Consider the following 17657-nt stretch of genomic DNA (forward strand, 5'->3'; position numbering starts at 1 on the left):
CCCCGCTCCTCCCTTCTCCCTTCTCCACTCGGGGATGGTTACTTCTGCAAAAGTCTCTCCCTTCCCAACCCCTAATGTAGTCCTGCTCTGCCTCCTGTCAGGGGCCGAACTGTGTCCCCTCAGAATCCCTATGTTGAAGCCCTAAGCCCCAGGTATTTGGTGACAGGGCCTTTGAAAAGGTGAAAATGAGGCCGTTAGGTGGCCCTGATCCCATGTGACTGGTGTCCTTAGAAGAGGAGGAGATTTGGCCACAGACTCTATAAAGAACAGGCTGCGCGCAAGCCAGAGAGAGCGACCTCAGGAGAAGCTACCCTGCTGACACCTGCACCTGGGGCTTCCCGCCTCTGGAACGTCTGTCGTGTGAGCCACCGCATGTGCAGCCCTAGCAAACGAATACACCTGCTAACAAAGTACTTATTTCTAAAGGACGATTGCTGCATCTGAGGTGTTCAAGGGTGGAACCACATGGACTCCCTCCTGGGCCACACGTCCTCTATTTGTCCAGAGGGTCTGGAGATAAACACTGAGCAGCTGTCCTTCGTTTTCATTTAATCTTCATAGTGACCTATTCTATAGATGACAACATTCTCAGAAGTTAACCTGCCCGGGGTCACCCAGGTCGTGGGGAGAAGCAGGATCCAGTCTGCCTCCAAGCGCCACCTCTCTCTCCCTCTCTCGGGCTCAGGGCAGCTGACACGGGCACGGGGAAGGTCAGGGGACAGGGGCCCGGACGGCGTGACTGTCTCGCGCCATGGGCGGCCAGCGCGAGAAGCTGGACCCATAGGCCGTGCTGATTCCTGCAGTGGTGGTTTGGCTTCTTCCTTAACCCATCCCGAAAAAACTCAATTCCTCCGAAAACTCTCGAGTGTTCTCCATGAGGTGGGCAGTCTTATCACACCCACACACCACGCTTAGGCTGAAAGCTCTGTTTAACGAGTTTACCTGTCTGAACTGACAGACCAAGGGAGTTCGTGTACATTCTGGTCAACAGTGACTCCTAAACACGCTGTTATTCTTTCAAAATACATCTTATTAGTGGCGCATGGAATTTAAAGTGAAGCAAGTTCTTTCCAGAGAGAAGGTAAAGCCTTGACAGACTAACACATTGAGCAGATGTGTCACAGCGAAAATACCATTTCCAGGGTAAAGAGGTTAACAGGAATACTCTCCACCAAGGAGATGCCTTTCTTCACCGTGCTGACCACAGTGGACACTTGGTTCAGCTGGGGGAACCCACAGCACTGGACAGTCATGGACGCCATGAAGTCGGGGTCATCTCGACACTGACTGGCCCTTCCCTGTCATAGCAGAGGCAGAGAGGTCACGACCCCCATCGCTCGTGATGGGGACCCGGGGGTCTGGGAGGCGGAGGATGGCTGGGGGGAAACACGAGGTGAGCAGGCTCGTGTGTGAGGCTGAGAAAACCCTCAGACTTGGAGGGCCTCCAGAGTCTCCATGACGACCCTTCATCAGCAGATTAGAGCCAGGGGTTACCAGAGGGTCCTTTTAAAGCACCTGGAAACACGCCTATGTTAGTAAGTCAGAGAAGATCTGCACGTCCTTAAAAAAATCAGTTTCTCGGGGCTTCCCTGGTGGCGCAGCGGTTGAGAGTCCGCCTGCCGATGCAGGGGACACGGGTTCGTGCCCCAGTCCGGGAAGATCCCACATGCCGCGGAGCGGCTGGGCCCGTGAGCCATGGCCGCTGAGCCTGCGCGTCCGGAGCCTGCGCTCCGCAACGGGAGAGGTCACAGCAGTGAGAGGCCCGCTTACCACAAAAAAAAAAAAAAATCAGTTTCTCTCTCAGAGATTCTTTTACCTAATGTTCTTCTGGCTCAGAACGAGCTCTGCAATGTTCACGTGCATCACTCACCAATCCGTTAGCTCTGCTGCCCTGTCTCCCCTTCACTGTCCCCCCACCTCATCCCAGCACTGGGTCCTGCCCCAGAGCGCTGCTCTCCTCCGGGCTCCCCGCACCCTCGCGCCTACAGCCTCTGTCACTGCAGTGGGTCTCCCAATTCCAAAAGGCACTCCCTGCACTGAGGCTGTTTCTGTCCTGTTAAGATCATGCTGTTTCTTCTTTCTAACCTCAGATGATGGGGAGTATTCACGAGGAAGGCTCAGCGAGTTTGTCATCTTCACTAGTCTTATTTGATCCTAACATGGGCATGTCACACATCACTTCGGAATCTGTCCCCAACCAAACACTGATCAAGGCAACAAAATGAGGGACAGACTGCAGAATTTTCCATTTCTAGATCTAACTGATTAAGCTAAGTCTTAGCTTCTAGAATACAGCTTCCGGGGACTTAGGGCAGGTCAGTGATGCTGGTGTCGCCAAGATCAATTCCAGAGTACAGCTTGCCGTCCTTTGCGGCCCCCCAGGGCATGGATGTGGAGGTCCACTTCACCGCCCAGTCTCCTGCTTTGTTGACCAAGATGACACCACCTACACCTTTGACCTTTGACTTCATATAACCCAACGACGCGTCAGCGGCCTCTTCTAACGTCTTTCCTGAAAACAATGAGAGGTTGAGAAACAACACAAGTTACTGAAAGGAATCTGATGGGAAAATTATTTACAGTATGAAAAACCAAAGCGTCTTAACAAAGATTCCTAGTAAGTGATTTCAATGTCTCAAACAAGGACTCTCACCCTACAAGGCCCTCCCTGCACTGGATGAAGCTGCCTTTTCTCCCACACGCAGGCTCAGAGTCTCTCTACCGCCCCCAGGAGGCAGGAGGCAACCAGTATTGCAAATGCTCTTCTTTCCTGACCCTAACAGAAGGGGCGTTAACCTGAAAGCAACGTCTGCAGCAAACAAGAAAGGGTTTCCCAACCCTCTCCGTCGATTTATAAACAGCTCCTATCCCCTCACAGTCAGACGGCACGGCCTTGTTCCACGTACCCTGTTCCACGTGGAAGAGGGTGAGTCTGGCCAGATTCACCTTCAGGATGCTCTCTCCGTGCCCTGTTGTTGAAACGGCTCCAATATCATTGTCAGCGTAACCTCCAGATCCTGCTCAAGGAAGGGAATTTTTTCTAACTGAGAGGCAACCGTCAAGAAATTCAAACACTTATTACAAGTCTAACGCTACATAAATGTTAAACGCCAAGGTGCACTGGTGAGCGCCGTGTGAATAACACCCTGAGATGGGGATGGAGGACATGTCAGGGAGGCAGGCCTAGCCTTCCCAGGGCAGAAACACCAGAGCAGCCCCTCCTCTGCCCCCAGCACATCCACCCAGCGCACAGGGTAAGACATATACACCCCTCCCCTCCCCCCACTACCGGGAATTAAGTCAATGTGCTCCGAGGTTAACGCGAAGAACACTTTGAGGTGCAACATCTCGTAGCGGTGGTGTGTCACCCTCATGCCACTCAGATCTAACAACTGCAAACTTAAATTCTCAGCTTTCTTAGTTTGCTCATTGGAGCCCATGCCTGGGAAAAGGTTTCGTGTACTTAACCCTTTGGGAATAGTCTGCAGCTCCTGAAACGGATTAGAGAGAAGACAGAGGCACCGGGGGTGCTGCGGCGGCTTCAGTACCCCAGCTCCACCTCCCTCCCAAGTCCTCCACGCCCCCCTCCCCAAAACACAGCATCTAGGAAACAGGTGCCTGCTGGACACGCCACCTTCTGCACGTGCCCTGGGCGACCCCCTCCAACCCACCGCCACTCCCAGAAATTCTAAAGCTGCCACCAGGAGGAGGAGGAAATGAAGGAAGAAAGAAGTGGGTGTGGGGGTGAGGCGAAGACCAGAGAAAGGGGACGAGAGGACGGGGGAGGGCAGGGGCAGGGGCAGTGATCATCCGTCCATCCCACCTATACATGGCGTGTCCCCGACGCGGCCCAGCATCTTGTTGACGACGCCCCCCGTGGAGGTCGCGTAAGCCACATTTCCTCGGCAGTCCACGGCAACGGCACCCACGGTCCCCAGGTTTCTGCCAAAAAACCAACAAAGAGTGGCTGAAGATGAGAGACACTCCCACAGGTGACAGGGTAGCTTAATACACTTCGATATTAACGGCACATGGGACACACTTTGATTCCAGCATTCCCCACTCACGGAAACGGCAAAGAGAGCCTGTTTGCATTACATTCTACATGTCAGTTAGACTGCTGGACATACCTTTAGCCCTCAGCTCTAAGGGTCCATCCAGTCCCAGCACCACCATTTTCTAGCTGGGTGATTGAGTTAAGTTTTATCGTGCCTCATTTTTCCCATCTGTAAAATGGGGATACAAATAACTGGGTGCATCTCAGACTTCCGTGTGCATCAGCACCCCTTGGATCCTCAGCACCTCCATCCAGAGACCCCCGAGTTGGCAGGTGCAGGATGGGACCCAACACCGTGTACTTCTGACAACCACCCGGGTGACGCTGCTGCCGCCTGTCCGCACACCCCTCTGCCCGTTTCATGGGGCCTGCTATGAAGATGAAATAAGTTGACTTTTTCTCTAACGTTTTATTATAAATTTGCAAGTAACAAACGTTGAAGCAATTGTACGCTAACAGCCGTGTACCCACCACCCCGGTTCTACAGTGAACTATCTCAGGCACTGGTCTAAATGCTGGGACGCAGCAGAAAACTAAATGGTCAAAGTACCTTCTCCCACGGAGCTTGCATTTGGGGCACAGGGTGACAGAGCAATAAAGAATGTCAGGCTTTACTGAACAGCAGTAAACTACAGCCCATAGCAGCACGTGGGACACGTGATGGTGGAGACGTGCTGCTTTCTAAGGGGCTCTCTGAAGGACTGAGGGTAAGCCATGCTGATTGCTGGGGAAGAACATTCCTGAAGCAGGACATGCTTGCCAAGTTCAAGGAACTTCAAGGAGGCCACTGTGGTTGGAGAGAATAAAGCCAGGGAGAGTGTGCAGCAGGGTCAGAGGGACGGCCAGCAGGCAGACCATGAGGCTTTGACAAGTGGGGTGACTGTACATCCCGGTTTCCCAGGACCGTCCTGACTTATGCCTGTTGTCCCGGCTTAATGAATAGTGCCCCTTTCACTCTCAAAACTAAGTTCCAGTTTGAATACTGAATCACATGGTCATCCTACTTACAGGCCCTCGGAAGGGCGTTTAGTCTGAGTGAGGTGGGAAGACGCTGGAGAGTTTGAACCGAGAAGTGTCACGAGATGAGTTAAGTTTAAAAAATAACCATTCTTACCGCCATGCCCATCACCGGCACGGCTAACATGAAACAGACACGGTATCAAGTATGGGCACAGAGGTGCGGGGACCACGACCCTCACTCACTGCTGCTGGGCATGTGGACTGGCAAGGCCACTTTGGGAGGCCACCTACGGGGTCTCCTAAAGCCGACTCAGCCATTTTATCCCCACACTTCTGTCCAACAGAAACGTGGAGGTAAGTTCACCATGAAAGTGTACAGAATGTTCACAGCAGCACTACTTGTAATAACAGCAAACTGCAAAAGACACAAACATCTGCCCAAGTAAATAACCTGTGACACACTATGCTTCAGTGAAGGTGGACTCTGCTACACACGAGACAGATCTCAGAAGCATAAGAAGAGGCACCCCAAAAAGCACGGACTACACAACCCCACTCAGATAAAGTTCCAAGACAGGCACCACTAGCCCTCGGTGCTGGAAGCCGGGCAGGCGGTTTCCTTGCGGGGAGGGCAGTGACGGAGGGGGGTGTGTGTCGGGCTGTGTGCTGATTACATGTGTGTCCACCCTGTGGAAGCGCATCCAGGGCTCCAGGTAGGATCTATGCACCCGGAGTGTGTGCTATACTTCTACAGAGTCATCTTAGGGAAACCGTTCTGGCCATTGTGTGTGGACTGAGGGAGATGAGAGAGGAAACAGAGACCCCTTAAGAGGCTGGAGAGGCAGTGGTTTGTGTCGGGGTGTTTCCAGAGGAGAGGGTGGGAAGGAGGCTGGACCTGGGACATTTTGAAGGCAGAGCTGACAGAATTTGCAGGTGGACCGGATGTGAGAGAGAGAAAAATCTAAGGCAGAAACTGAAAGGATGCAAGAAACACTTATTGAAAGGTGGAAGACTGGGAAGACCTTTTTTGCTTTGTGGTGTGTGTGGAGTGGGGTTGGGTGGGGAAACAAGTTTAGTTTTGGACAAAAGCTTGAGGTATCTGTTGGGCAATCACATGGAGAGGCTAAATTGTAGCTAGAGATGTAGCCTGGCATTCAAAGGACTAGAAAGAGAAAGCTGGTATCCTATTAGAAGGAAACGGGAACCCTATCTCCTATCACTCACAAAAGCCAACCCAGATAGCTAAGGACCTAAATACAAAACACAAAATTCTTCAAGGAAATCTAGGCAGCTGTATGTCTCAGGGCGGGGATGGCTCCTAAGTTTCTGGTCTTACAAACTACACAAGAAGAGGGAGAGTACTACTGATCACAAAAAACGTTCAAATGGCAAAAATACCATAAGCAAAGTAAAAGCAAATAAAAACAACAGATTCGGGAGTTTTGTTTGGAGCAGAGAAGACAGCCTTAAGATTGATAAGAAGAGGACAAAACAACTAAAGAGAAAAAATGATCACAGGACAAAAATAGGCAAATTCCTGGAAAAGAATGACCCATAAACAAATGCAAAGTATCCAAGCTGGCGGTTGTCAGGGAGGAGCAACGGCAGTGACGCGAGCCCCTCCCGCCACATAAGGAGAGAGGTACCCTGTCACTGCTGGTGGCAGCCCCCCAACACGTACAAGGAAGGGGTTGAGGCAAAAATACAAAGGCAAATGGAGGCCCACACACATGTAATATTTAGAAATAATAAAGATGTTCTATCCTCTTACCGTGATGAATGTATCTTGAGAAATACTGTGAAGCTATGGTTCTCACTTGACTGGAAGCTGACAAACTACCAATGATGACAATCTATTAACATGCACATTTGTATCCTTTGTTGATCAGCTGGTGATGGCTGGATGAGTGGGGCAAAAGACCACACACAGACACATATACAGTCATAAATTATTATGTATTTATTCCATAAAATTAATTTTCATTGCCTTCATCTCAAGGGGCATTGATCACGTTCTTATGATCAACATTTCCATGTAACATGCATTCTACTGACAATGTGACAAATAACACAACTTTTCTTTTCTTTTCTTCTTTTGCGGTACGCGGGCCTCTCACTGTTGCGGCCTCTCCCGTTGCGGAGCACAGGCTCCGGACGCGCAGGCTCAGCGGCCATGGCTCACGGGCGCAGCCGCTCCGCGGCATGTGGGATCCTCCCGGACCGGGGCACGAACCCGTGGCCCCTGCATCGGCAGGCGGACTCTCAACCACTGTGCCACCAGGGGAGCCCAACACAACTTTTCTTGAGCGATGTAGTTCTTAGGAAGTTTTTAATTAATTTTAACTTGGAGAAGCTTCACTCTGCTGAGGCAGTAACGTTGGAACTATATATAAAACTCCTAAAGCAATACTTAGATTTGGAAATGAATCTTGATTTTTACATTACCACACTCAAATGTTACATGGGGTTACGTTTGATAAATTGTTATCACAGAAGATTTTACTAAATATTTTAATTTGATCATTTAAATCACAATCCCTTACTATAGTCATTTTTGTCATCTCTTAAGCAGTGTTTAAATCAATGCAGAGTATCTTAAATTCTTCTTTCAAATTTCATTGCTGGTATATTACAAAGAAAATGGAAAACAGCAGTATGTTGCTCGATTTTGTTCAAATCTCTCTACAAATGATACTTATACTTCGATTTATAATGAACAGAAAAACAGCCTCTAAAGAAACTGGTTTCAGGATCAGCTGTACATGAATGTTCTCCTTCAAGTTAGGCAAATCTTTTTGTTTCCTTTGTTTCGATTTCCTTATATTTTCTGCGGATGTCACTTTTCTTGCATATTTCCCATGCACTTTTGGCTTTGTTTCTCTACATTAAAAAAAAACATTTTTAATCCTTTAAAAAATGTTAATAGCCAAACTTAGATTTTTTTTTTTAAAGCTTCTGTTAAGCTTATCAATGGAGAGGAATAGTTCAGACTAAGTAACTGCAGATAATGCAAATTCAAAATTAATTTCACTTTCTGTCAAAGTCCGTGATTTGTTCTTTAAGGAACATCTGCGATTTTTGCTGAACTCTTCTTATCTAAATTCGATTTCATTACTTCAACAGCATTTAGCTGGAATTCCCTCCACGTCTCTCTGAGGTCTGTTATAAGGTCAGATGTGAGTCTGATTAAGCTCTTCCACCTTCGGCCACATCTAGAGTATCTTGCAGTGGACCCTCTACTGTCTCACAGCATCGTCAGTATTGGTGCAGCCGAGGGCACGTCTCCTAGAAACAAACTCACGGTGAGCTGGCCGTGTCACACAGGATACTTCTGGACTCTTGGCCAAAGTTCGTGCTTCCATACCTTTTATTTACCTACCATGTCAGCTCCATTATCACGGGCTTCCCTTTTAAATGTTAGTTTTTCAACATGTTTTCTGATCATGGTCCACTCTAGCTGAACTGAGTTTTTTAAACTTCATTATGATTTCATGTCTTGCTTTATTACCCATTAAACTAACCTATTTGAATTCTCTCTCCTAGATACTTATCATTAGGTTTTTTTCCTAATTACGTTTTGGCATTTTATCAAAACTTGAAGTAATTTTTATTAACCCTAGAAATTTCCCATTGTTTTCCGTAAACGTTGTGCTGATGGGGTCATGAAAAGTACCATTACACTTGTCCAAATAGTATTATTCTTTCAAGAACATTACATCTATGTTTTCTATCTGTGTCTTTTCTGGTTATCAACTGTTTATTGTTTATTCAGCCTTTTCCCAGCGCTTCTAATAATTGCATGTGTCCTTTTTTGGTGTATGGTTACACCAAATTGCTTGATGATTAGCAATTAAATCTTCCTTTAGTAAAGAACATGAAGTTGTCGGGATTTCATCTGAATTGCTCAAGTTGTGGATTTGGTGAGAATACTATTCCTACTAATTTTCATTGTTTTGATAAGTAATTCAATCTTCATTGAACAAAGAAGCTGTAATGTTCTCTTTGTGAATTTTATGCGGGTCATCCTGGAAGAAGACTGCTTACTTTTTTTTTTTTTCTCTAATTTTTATTCATTTATTTATTTTTTGGCTGCATTGGGTCTTTGTTGCTGCTCGTGGGCTTTCTTAGTTGCAGCGAGCAGGGCTTCTCTTCATTTCGGTGCGCAGGCTTCTCATTGTGGTGGCTTCTCTCGGTCTGGAGCACAGGCTCTAGGCGCATGGGCTTTGGTAGTTGTGGCACGCGGGTTCAGCAGGTGTGGCTCGCGGGCTCTAGAGCTCAGGCTCAGTAGTTGTGGCGCATGGGCTTAGTTGCTCCGCGGTATGTGGGATCTTCCCGGACCACGGATTGAACCTGTGTCCCCTGCGTTGGCAGGTGGATTCTTCACCACTGAGCCACCAGGAAAGTCTAAGAGTGCTTACTTTTAAAGCAGACTGTTTCTTTGAAGATCTTTTACTTCTTTTCCTCCTTTTAGCTTTTTTTTCTTTTGTGAATTCCACTTTAGTATTCTTTTTCTATCAAAATCTTGACTTGTACACATTTTCAGTAATCTAGGAATTAGAAAGTGAAATGTAACTATACTGAGAGTGTACAAAATTAGCATATATTTTCATCAAAGTTAAGGGCAAATCCCCCCAAAAAGAATAAAAGTAATTTGCAGATATAATTTCAAAAGTTAGTTTTTTCCTAAAATTTACAAAATTATTAATATTAAAGTCTAAACATCAACTAAAATTAATGAATATAACATTTTAAATAAAAATTACTTAAAAATTTCAACATTTAAAAAAATTTAACTCAACCTTAAGTATTTTTATAAGAATAAAACCATCCATGAGTCTAATATTCAGTGTCCATTTAGTTGCCAACATAAAAAATTGGTTCCTCATGCAGGTTCTGTCTATACCTGTGATGTCCAATACAGCAGCCACTGTCTGCATGTGGCTGAGCACTGGAAATGCAGGCAGTCTACAGTGAGACACGCGGTCAGTGTAAAATACACGGCAGATTTGGAAGATCTAGCATGAAAAGATGTAAAGTATCTCATAAATAAATTCTTACATTGATTACATGTTGAAGTGATAATATTTGGGGTATATTGGGTTAAATATATTATTAATTTCACTCATTTCTTCTTACGTTTCTTTAATGTGGCTACTAGAAAATGTTAAATTACATATATGGCTCTCAGGTTTCTATTGGACAGTGCTGGTCTAGACCTACATATCTACAAATTTAGGAGTAACAGGAATCAGCCCTCATGTGCAAGTCTTGCAGATATCGTACTAATTCATGAATAACTCTAGAACCACAAACTGAAACATGCGGAAAGAAAAAGGACACTGTGCACTACTGGGAAACAACACTTCGTTATGCAAGAATTTGTTTGACAAATTATTGTCTTTTTCTCTTACCTAAGTCCTTCTGCTGTTCAAGTCTTCCCCACACTCCAAAACAGGGTCTAGTTCTGATGTCAGCAGTGGCATATTCCACAAACCTTTTGACTCAGGTGGTCTTTACTTCCGAGACATAGAGCAAGAGATGCAGAGAAGCACTTCCCTGGGGGCTGAATGATATTTGGCACAAGAGTGGATGGTGAGGGCTATGAGTAATGCTGTGTCACTGCTGAGTGACAGAGATGCCCCATGGATCTGCAATAAAGCAACTGTTTTGTGTAACTGTGATATGAGGGTCATCTAAAGTGCAGGGCCCAGGGCAGGAGCCCCTCTTGCTTATATCGAAGAGCAGTACTGGCTGGTGGAGATGTGTGTTGTTGCAGAATTTTTGGAAAGCAATGTGGCAACATCTATTAAAATGTACATGAACCACTGATAAAGCAACCCCATTCCTGTGACTTTAGCCTATAGACACAATAGCATACTCAGTAAAGATTATCAACAGCTACCAACATATGGCCAATCTTGTAAAACAGATTTCTAACCTGGGGACACACTAGAATTACCTGGGGAACTTTTTTCTAATGGACTTGCCTGGCCTCTCCACCTCAGCTCTACTCGATTAGATTTTTTTTTTTTGGCCACGCCATGCGTCATGCGGGATCTTAGTTCCTCAACCAGGGATCGAACCCACGCCCCCTGCAGTGGAAGCCTGGAGTCTTAACCGCTGGACCACGCGGGAAGTCCCTAAATTAGATTCTGTAGGGAAGGGGCTCAGACATGTAGATTTTGAAAAAGCTCCCTAAGTGATACGAAAGTATACCTCTGGTTAAACATCACAAATCTAAAAGGGTATGTGGAGTTAATAGATTACATTCCATTATAAACTTCCAGGCCACATTCAAATTTTATTTTTCAAATTTTGCTTTAAATTAAGGTCCTTTTATTTGGTATTTTTGAATTGGTAACACAGGAAACCATAATTCAGAACACATGATGAATTCACTTATAAGGGCTGTACTGATTTCTCGGCCCCGTGAAAGGGCGCCTAAGTAAGTTCATAGGGTGGTCTACATCACAGAGAACCTGTGCAGTGTACCGAAGATAGCAAACTGATCAAGAAGTATGCAGGTAATTAATACCTTTACACACGGCATTCATCTATTAAATCATGTTGGAGAAGGAACTCTTAGCTGAATTTGAGTTACTATTCATAGGAGTAATAAGTGAGGTTAAATTTCAGAGTCAAAAGAGCAGTTTTTCCATTACTTAGTGTGAACTATTTTGTACAAAAACTGAAACGACCAAGTGATATTTGACTTATTTAAGAAACGTGGATAACCAGACACGAGTCCCACTTTCACATCTGAATAACTCGCAAAAATGTGAGCCACAGATGATACTTACTTTTGGTAGTCTGATTTCTGAAGCTTTTCGTTTTCCAGACGTTTTTTGTTTCTTTCTGTAACCAGCTGTTCTCCAGGAATTGTTGGAATCCCACTGGCTGCTGCAAATTTTGCTGCACCTTGGTCAGTCAGAAAGCAGTGGGGTGTCTTGAGCCAGAAAGAAATGGGAAAACAGTTAGTTTTGTGAAAAAGTTAAAATCTTTTCAACTGTTCCTACTGTGTGAAAATCATTATTCTCTCTGGGTACAAAGCCTCAAAAATGCAAATTCCACTGGCTTGCTTTTCTGAATGATGAAAAAAGCCGAGCTCTCCGAGTTTTTGTATTTTCAGAAAAACCTAGATGATGGAATATTACTAGGAATTCAACTTACATATGATCTTACATTTAGAGAATTTAATCCATTTTTATTTCATACATGCTATTTATTTATCTACATATCTATGTATGTAGGTATATATTTATTTGCTGCACCACACAGCTTGCAGGATCTTAGTTTCCCAACCAGGGATCAAACCTGGGCCCCCTGCAGTGGAAGCGTGGAGTCCTAACCACTGGATCGCCAGGGAATTCCCCCATACGTGCTATTTAAACAGTTGGTCTGTTCAGTGTGTATGTGTTGTGTTACATGTGTTGAAAGCAGGCTGAAGAAAATACAGGAAGATAACAGGAAAACATGAAGATAATGTGAAATGTAATCACTGGTTAAGTGATCATGAGTCAAATTACATCAACTGAGTCAGAATCTTGGTTTCCTTGAGAAACTTAAATAACATTGTTTTTGTTCTTTCATACAATTTCAGGAGAACAGTGATCTCGAGTATTTCCCTACAAGTCAGAACCCTTTTAGTCACTGAAGTGCAGCAGTGACAATTCCTTAGGAAAAGGGTGCTTTAGTCCCACGTACCTTTTCCATAACAAGGCGCGCAACTTTAATGGGATTTGCGACACAGCGGACTGCAGACACCGCTCCTGCAGACAGGTCTTTCCCATTCATGATACTTGCATCCATTTCAACTTCACCATCTTCGTTCAAGACAGATCCACAACCTAAAATCAAAAAGAAGCCGAAAAGCAAGAATTAAGAATTTGGAAATGGCTTCAGAGTTTCCCCTAAGCTGCCTACTTTAATTCATCCTCGACTCCATTGTCAAAGGAACATTTTTAAAAACACAGATCTGACTTGATACCCCATGACCTACACAGTAAACGGTATGAAGCCCTTCCTGATCTGGCCTCTGACTTACTTTTCCAGCTTCATCTCTTCTCCTTGGCAACATTTTACTGAAATATTAGGTTTCCCTGAATGTACCATTAGCTCTCATTACTCTGTTCTCTTTACCACTAGCAACTTTTCTCCAACTTTCTCTGCCTACATAATACTTGTAAGCCTAGCTATTCTTAAACTCTATGTGACTCAGTTTCCTCAGAGGGATAAGAACAAACCTCAAGAATACTTAAAGGAGTATAAAAATATCCAGCAACTAACAAGTGTTTGGTATCTAATAAGAAATTACCAGGCTCAGAAAGAAACAGGAAAATATGACCCATAATGAGGAAGAACAAAAACAAAAAATCAATTAATAGCAACAGACTCAGAAATGACATAAATGATAGAATTATTAGACAAAAATGTTAAAACGGCTGTCAGGGATTCCCTGGTGGCGCAGTGGTTGAGAGTCCGCCTGCCGATGCAGGGGACATGGGTTCGTGCCCTGGTCCGGGAAGATCCCACATGCCACGGAGCGGCTGGGCCCGTGAGCCATGGCCATTGAGCCTGCGCGTCCAGAGCCTGTGCTCCGCAATGGGAGGGGCCACAACAGTGAGAGGCCCGCTTGCCACACACACACACACACACACACACACACACACACACACACACACACACACACGGCTGTCATATGTCCCAGAACATGGAAGAAAATATGAAAAGGACCCAGAGAGAACTTCTAGAGACGAAAAAAGAAGTCTGAAACGAAAACTACACTGGAAAGGATTAACACCAAATTAGACACTGCACAAAAGAGGAATGAACTTGAAGACACAGCAAACAAAAAGACTGAAAAATAATTGAACAGAGTTTATCACTGAGCTCAGGGACAGTTTCAAGCAGCCAGTATATGTGTAATTGGAGTCCCCAAAAGGAGAGGTGAGATAGAGGGACAAAAAAAATATTTAAGGAAATGATGAATTTTCAAATTTGGTGAATCCTATAAATTCACAGATCCGAAAAGCACAACAAACTCCAAGAAAAAGAAACATGAACAAAACTACACTCAGGCACATTTAGTGCTAATGAGAAAGAGAAAATCTTAAAAGCAGCCAAAGAAAGACACATTAGGTACAGAGGAAAAAAGAAAAATGATAGCATACTTGTTGTCATAATCAATGCAAACCAGAAGACAGAGGAGCAAGATCTTTGAAGCCCTCAAAGAAAAAAAAAAACTGTCAAGTTGGAATTCTACACCCAGTGAAAGCATCTTTCAAAAACCCAAAACAAAGACGTTTATAGACATAACAGAAGTTAAAAAAAAGTCATCAATAGCAGATGTGCAATATAAGAAATGTTAAAGGAAGTCTTTCAGGCAGAAGGAAAATGATAGCAAAGAGCAATCAGGATTCCCCCAAAGAATGAACACTGGATATGGCTAATATGTGGATAAACAGAAATACCTTTTCCCTTTATTTTTACAGTATCTTTAAAATATAACTGTTTAAAGGAAAAATAATAACAACGCATTAGGCAACTTATACACATAAGTAAAACATATGACAACAGTAGTACAAAGGCTACGAAAGGGGAAACAGGTGTATGCTGTAAAAGGTTCTTACATTATGCATGAAGTGTGATATTACTTAAGGTAGACGGTGACAAGTCAGAGATATATACTATAAACCCTAAAACAACCTTTAAAAAAAGAAGTCGAGCTACTAGGCCAACAAAGGAGATAACATGGAATTATGAACATTCAATTATTCCAAAAGAAGGCAGAAAATAGCAGAAAAAGAGGAAACAGGGAACAATGAATAGACTGGACAAATAGAAAACAAACAGCAAGATGACAAAGTTATGCCTAACCATATCAATGATCACATTAAATGTAAATGGTCTAAACACCCCAATAAAAAGCAGAGATTGTCAGGACTTCCCTGGTGGTCCAGTGGTAAAGAATCTGCCTTACAACGCAGGGGACGCAGTTCGATCACTGGTCAAGGAACTAAGATCCCTGAGAAGAGAAAACCCACACGACACAACTAGAGAGAAGCCTGCACACCACGACGACGAGCCCGCGTGCTGCAACGAAAGATCCTGCATGCCTCAGTGAAGATCCTGAGTGCCGCAACTAAGACCCGATGCAGCCAAAAATAAATAACAAAATAAATAAATAAAAAATAAATAAATCTTAAAAAAGGCAGAGATTGTCAAATTGTACAAAAAGATAGGACACAATTATATGCTGCCAATAAAAAAAAAATCCACTTTAAATATAAAGATGCAAATAGGTTAAAAGTAAAAATGGACAAATTATACCATGCCAAAATGAATCAAATGAAAACTGGAGGCAAAGTATACTTCACAATAAGGAACATTAAATAATAATAAGGACATTAAGTAATGATATAGGGGTCAGTTCACCAAGAAGACAACAATCTATATTGTAAACAACAGTTTCAAAATACATGAAGCAAACACTGATAGAACTCAAAGGAGAGAGAGACGAATCCAGTTACAGTGAAAGACTTCAATACTCCTCTCTCATTAATCAGAAATGGACAATCAAGATACAGAAGGTATGAACATTACCAATGAACTTGACCTTATTGAGATTTATAGATCTTTCCATCCAACAAGAGCAGAGTACATAGTCTTTTTAAGTGCAAGTGGCCAAGGTAGAACACATTCTGAGCCAAAAACCAAACCTTACGAAGTTTAAAAGAATACAAATCACACAAAGTATGTCCTCTGATCATAACAGAATTAAACGAAAAATCATTAACAGAGAGGTATTTAGAAAATCCACAAATATTTGGAAATTAAGCATCACACTTCTAACTAACCCATGATTCAGTGAGGAAGTCACAAGGAAAATGAGAACACATTTTGAACAGAATGAAAATTAAGGCAACCTGTAAAAACATGTAAAAATCAAAGCAGTGCTAGAGTAAAATTTTAAACATTAAATGCTTGTATTAGAAAAGAATAGTCTCAAATTAATGATCTAACAGGAAAAGAACAGTAAATTATTTCCAAAGCAAGCTGAATGAATAAAGGAAACAATAAAGGTAAGTCAATGAAATTCAGAACAGAAAAAGAGCAAAAGAAAAAACAGAAAATGGGACTTCCCTGGTGGCACAGTGGTTAAGAATCTGCCTGCCAATGCAGAGGACGTGGATTCGATCCCTGGTCCGGGAAGATCCCACATACCGCGGAGCAACTAAGCCCGTGTACCACAGCTACTGAGCCTGTGCTCTAGAGCCTGCGAGCCACAACTACTGAGCCCATGTGCTGCAACTACTGAAGCCCAAGTGCCTAGAGCCCATGCTCTGCAACAAGAGAAGCCACCGCAACGAAAAGCCTGCGTACTGCAACAAAGAGTAGCCCCTGCTTGCTGCAACTAGAGAAAGCCCGTGCAGCAACAAAGACCCAACGCAGCCGCAAACAAATAAATAAATAAGAAAAGAAAAAAACAGAAAAATTCACCAAATCCACCCCCCGAAACTAAAACTAGTTCTTTGAAAAGAACAATAAACTTGATAAACTCTAGACTGACGAAGAAAAAAAAGACACATTACAAAAATCAGGAATGAAAGAGGGGACCTCTCTACAGACCATACAGACATCAAAAGCGTAACACAGAAATGTTGCAAATTCAGCAACTTAAACCAAATAGAAACATTTCTTGAAGGACAACTGACAAAACTCACTCAAAGAAGAAATAGATAACCTGAATAGTGCCATGCCTATTAAAGAATTTCATTTCTTAAAAACTTTCCATCAAAACAAACAAAAAAACCAATCTACCAAATATTTACGAAGAAATAATAGCAACCTTATACAAACTTCGAGAAAAACAGAAGAGGAGGGAACACTTGCCAATTCATCATATGAAGCCAGCATCACCTTCATTTCAAAACCAGACAGATGTTATAAGAAAATAAAACTATAGACCCGTATCTCTCATGAACATTGATGCAAAATCCTCAAGAAAACACCATCGAATCAAACGCAGCATTCACATATGTAAAAAATAACATGTCACAACAAAGTGGTGTTAATCCCAGAGAAGAAAACCTGGTTCAAAATTCAAAAATCAATCAATCAATATTCACCATATCAACAAACAAAAGAAAAACCACATGGTCATTCAATAGATGCAGCAAAAGGATTTGATAAAACTCAACATGCACAGATGATTAAAAATCTCAAAAAACTAAGAATAAGGGAACTTCTCAACCTGGTAAAGGGCACCTATAAAACCCTACCACCAACATCATACTTAACGGTGAAAGACAGTGCCTTCCCCCTAACACTGGGAAAAATGCAAGAATTTCTGCTCTAACCACTCCTATTCAATATAATACTGGATGGCCCAGCCAATGTTAGGAAAGAAAGAAAAGGCATAAAGTTTGGAAAAGAAGAAATAAAATGGTCTCTATTTGCAGCTGACATTACTAGAAGTTACAGTAAGCAAGACAGTGTGGTGTTGGTGAAAGAATTTGACAGATAGATCAATGGAGCAGAATAGAAAGCCCAAAACAGATCCACATAAATATATAAACTGATCTTTGACAAAGGAGGTGTGGTACTTTGATTTATCATAAATACATATTTTGGTCTTCAT

The 17657-nt window shown here is 43.4% G+C and overlaps 1 protein-coding gene across 1 annotated transcript in view; it reads right to left on the reverse strand.

Moving 5' to 3' along the window:
- Window positions 1-541: 541 nt before the first annotated feature.
- ASRGL1 (asparaginase and isoaspartyl peptidase 1) overlaps window positions 542-17657 on the reverse strand; it is a 30525-nt gene continuing 13409 nt past the window's right edge. Inside the window, exons 4-8 of the mRNA XM_079930049.1 lie at window positions 12722-12864; window positions 11818-11963; window positions 3824-3942; window positions 2907-3017; window positions 542-2512 (exon numbers count right to left, since the gene is read on the reverse strand). Coding sequence (XP_079786175.1) covers window positions 2307-2512; window positions 2907-3017; window positions 3824-3942; window positions 11818-11963; window positions 12722-12864 — 725 coding nt within the window. The 3' untranslated portion in view covers window positions 542-2306. The remainder of the gene's footprint in view (window positions 2513-2906; window positions 3018-3823; window positions 3943-11817; window positions 11964-12721; window positions 12865-17657) is intronic.

The sequence above is a fragment of the Stenella coeruleoalba genome, assembly GCF_951394435.1.
Source record: "Stenella coeruleoalba genome assembly, chromosome: 8".
NCBI lineage: Eukaryota > Metazoa > Chordata > Mammalia > Artiodactyla > Delphinidae > Stenella > Stenella coeruleoalba.